The 2500-nt window shown below is 43.6% G+C and overlaps 1 protein-coding gene across 1 annotated transcript in view; it reads right to left on the bottom strand.

Annotated features, from left to right (window-relative positions):
- Positions 1–82: 82 nt before the first annotated feature.
- Positions 83–2500, bottom strand: part of LOC125031630 — a 16583-nt gene continuing 14165 nt past the window's right edge. The window contains exons 4-5 of the mRNA XM_047622514.1: positions 890–1023; positions 83–370 (exon numbers count right to left, since the gene is read on the bottom strand). Of these exons, the coding sequence (XP_047478470.1) occupies positions 83–370; positions 890–1023 (422 nt within the window). The remainder of the gene's footprint in view (positions 371–889; positions 1024–2500) is intronic.

Genomic DNA, 2500 nt, shown 5'->3' with positions numbered 1-2500 from the left:
CTAAGAGATCGTTATAATTCAGTACACAGTCTCGAAAATCACGAAACAGTTCTAGAAAAAAGAAAATACCCTTGTTTTTTGTTTACAATTGTGAAGACATCCACCATAGGCCCCCGACGAAAAGGAAGCACCACCAATTAGGCCTTTGATTTCCGCCTCCAGCCACATCGTCCGCCGGGTCGTAACCTTCGAGGAGGAGGTCGGTGCTGGCCGTCCAGACCAGGCTCTCGATGGTGACGCGGCACTCGAGGAGGAGGTGGCCCTTGGAGAAGAGGCGGCGGTGGGCGGGGAAGCCGACGCTGCGGGAGACGACGCGTTTGTGGTCGCTGGTGCTCGTGACGGTCGAGGCCGACATGAACGCCTTCACCACCTGCTCGGGACGGGGGAGAGAGGAGGGGCGCTGTCAGTGATGCAGAGGAGGGTCGGGCGCTGGCTCGCGTGCATTTCTAAGGCGCCTATGCGTTAGTGAGATGAGTGTGGTTATTTATGTGGCCTAACATATTCTGAATATGCATTATATAATATCTCTCTCTCTCGCTCGCTCTCTCTCTCTCTCTTTCTATATATATATATATATATATATATATATATATATATATGTATATATATGTGTGTATATGTGTGTGTGTGTGTGTGTGTGTGTGTTTGTGTGTGAGTGTGTGTGTGTGTGTGTGTGTGTGTGTGTGTGTGTGTGTGTGTGTGTGTGTGTGTGTGTGTGTGTGTGTGTGTGTGTGCAGATATATATTCATATACATACACATACATGTATGCATGTATATATGTATATGTATATATTACATGTATATTTACATATATTTAAATATATATAACTGGCACATAATCGTCAACCACGCACACACATGCACTCTCCTTGCGTCCGTCGCCTTACAGGAGTCTTGTTGATGAAGAAGGCCAGGGAGGGCGTGGGGAGGGCGGGGGCGGAATCGCACTCAGCTGCTATCCACTGGCCCTCTGTGACGACGCCAGACGTGCCTTGCAGAACCGGCAACCCCGTGGGCGGCACTGCGGGGAGACAAAGGTCACCAAGTGCTGAAAGTAATACGTCGATTTGATTTGCATTTCTCTAGATTTTAGACGGCTGGTGATCCAACGCCATTCGCCTGTGTGTTAAAGGAATCTAAAAATGGATTTCTGTATTACTCGTATAATTTTTTTTTTTAACAATTACATCTCTCCACATCCTTTCATCTCTTCTTATTCTTTCCGTTAGGCTTGAAAGATATCCCACTTGTAACAGTACACGACCACTTCCTTCTCCCTCGCTTCCTGTCCAACAGAAGCTCATAAAACCACTCTCATTCTTTTTATCTTCCTCTCACTCTCCTTATCACCCTGTCATCCTCTGTGTCGCCATTCTATCCCCTTACTCGCCTTCCTATCCTCTCTATCATCCTCCTATCCCCTTCATCATACCCCATCCTTTTTCTCCATTTCCTCAGCCTCTCCGCAAAAGAGGGTGGTCGAGGTGCCATTACGTGTCCACCTCATATATATATATAATGGCTGTCAAAGACACGAGGTAAATTGTGGGTTATAGAGAGACCACGGGGTCACTGAGGACGAGGAAGGGAAGGTCATCTCAGAGGCCGTTTGAAGTGAAAGAGAGGAATAGAGAATGAGGGAGGGGGGGGGGGGTAGGGAGGGAGGGAGAGAGAAAGAGAGACAGACAGACAGACGAACAGAGAGAGAGAGAGACTGACCGACAGGAAAACAGAGTGAGAGAGAGAAAAGGGGGGAAATCATGTCTATAAACCAAGCAAAAAAACAAACAACCAAAGCATGCCACCGTGAAAAAGAAGGTAGAAGGAAATTACGCTAAACGTAAGCTAAAATGGATATATACACTTCAAACAAACGTCAAGAGAGACAATTGCAATCCGGGAACAATTGCAATTAATTAAAAAACGAACAGCTTGATTACAGGTTAACAGGCAAACTAATGGTTAAAACGATGAAGTAATTATGCAATTATTTAGTTTCATTTCTTTTTATCGTCCTCTCAACTGTGTGAACGTTATACCTGCTTCGGTTTGATGTTATCGAAAGTTCAATTAGCCCAATTCTATTTCTCTCTCTCTCTCTCTCTCTCTCTCTCTCTCTCTCTCTCTCTCTCTCTCTCTCTCTCTCTCTCTCTCTCTCTCTCTCTCTCTCTCTCTCTCTCTCGTTTTCGTATGTAATAAAAATGGAGTAAGGCATACAAATGAAAGCAAAACAAAGAAACAAAATTATTAAGTTTAAATGTTAGATAAAAGCAATGGACAGACTGGCGGATATACATGATGAAGATTAAAATTGAACATATCACATTTTCAGATTAAAGGTTAAAGATTAAAGTTCGCTCTCTCCTCTTTTTTTTTTTTTTTTTCTTTTCTTTTTTTTACATCGGTGCAATTCGATATGTAACAACCAGTTCATATTATAACCAAACCGAGTAACCACAAAAAAGCAAGAGAAAAGCATAAAAACACACAATAATTTA

The sequence above is a fragment of the Penaeus chinensis genome, chromosome 13, assembly GCF_019202785.1.
Source record: "Penaeus chinensis breed Huanghai No. 1 chromosome 13, ASM1920278v2, whole genome shotgun sequence".
In the NCBI taxonomy this organism is placed as follows: Eukaryota; Metazoa; Arthropoda; class Malacostraca; order Decapoda; family Penaeidae; genus Penaeus; species Penaeus chinensis.
Note: the sequence above shows the minus strand (reverse complement) of the source record. Positions and strands in the feature narration are given on the sequence as shown.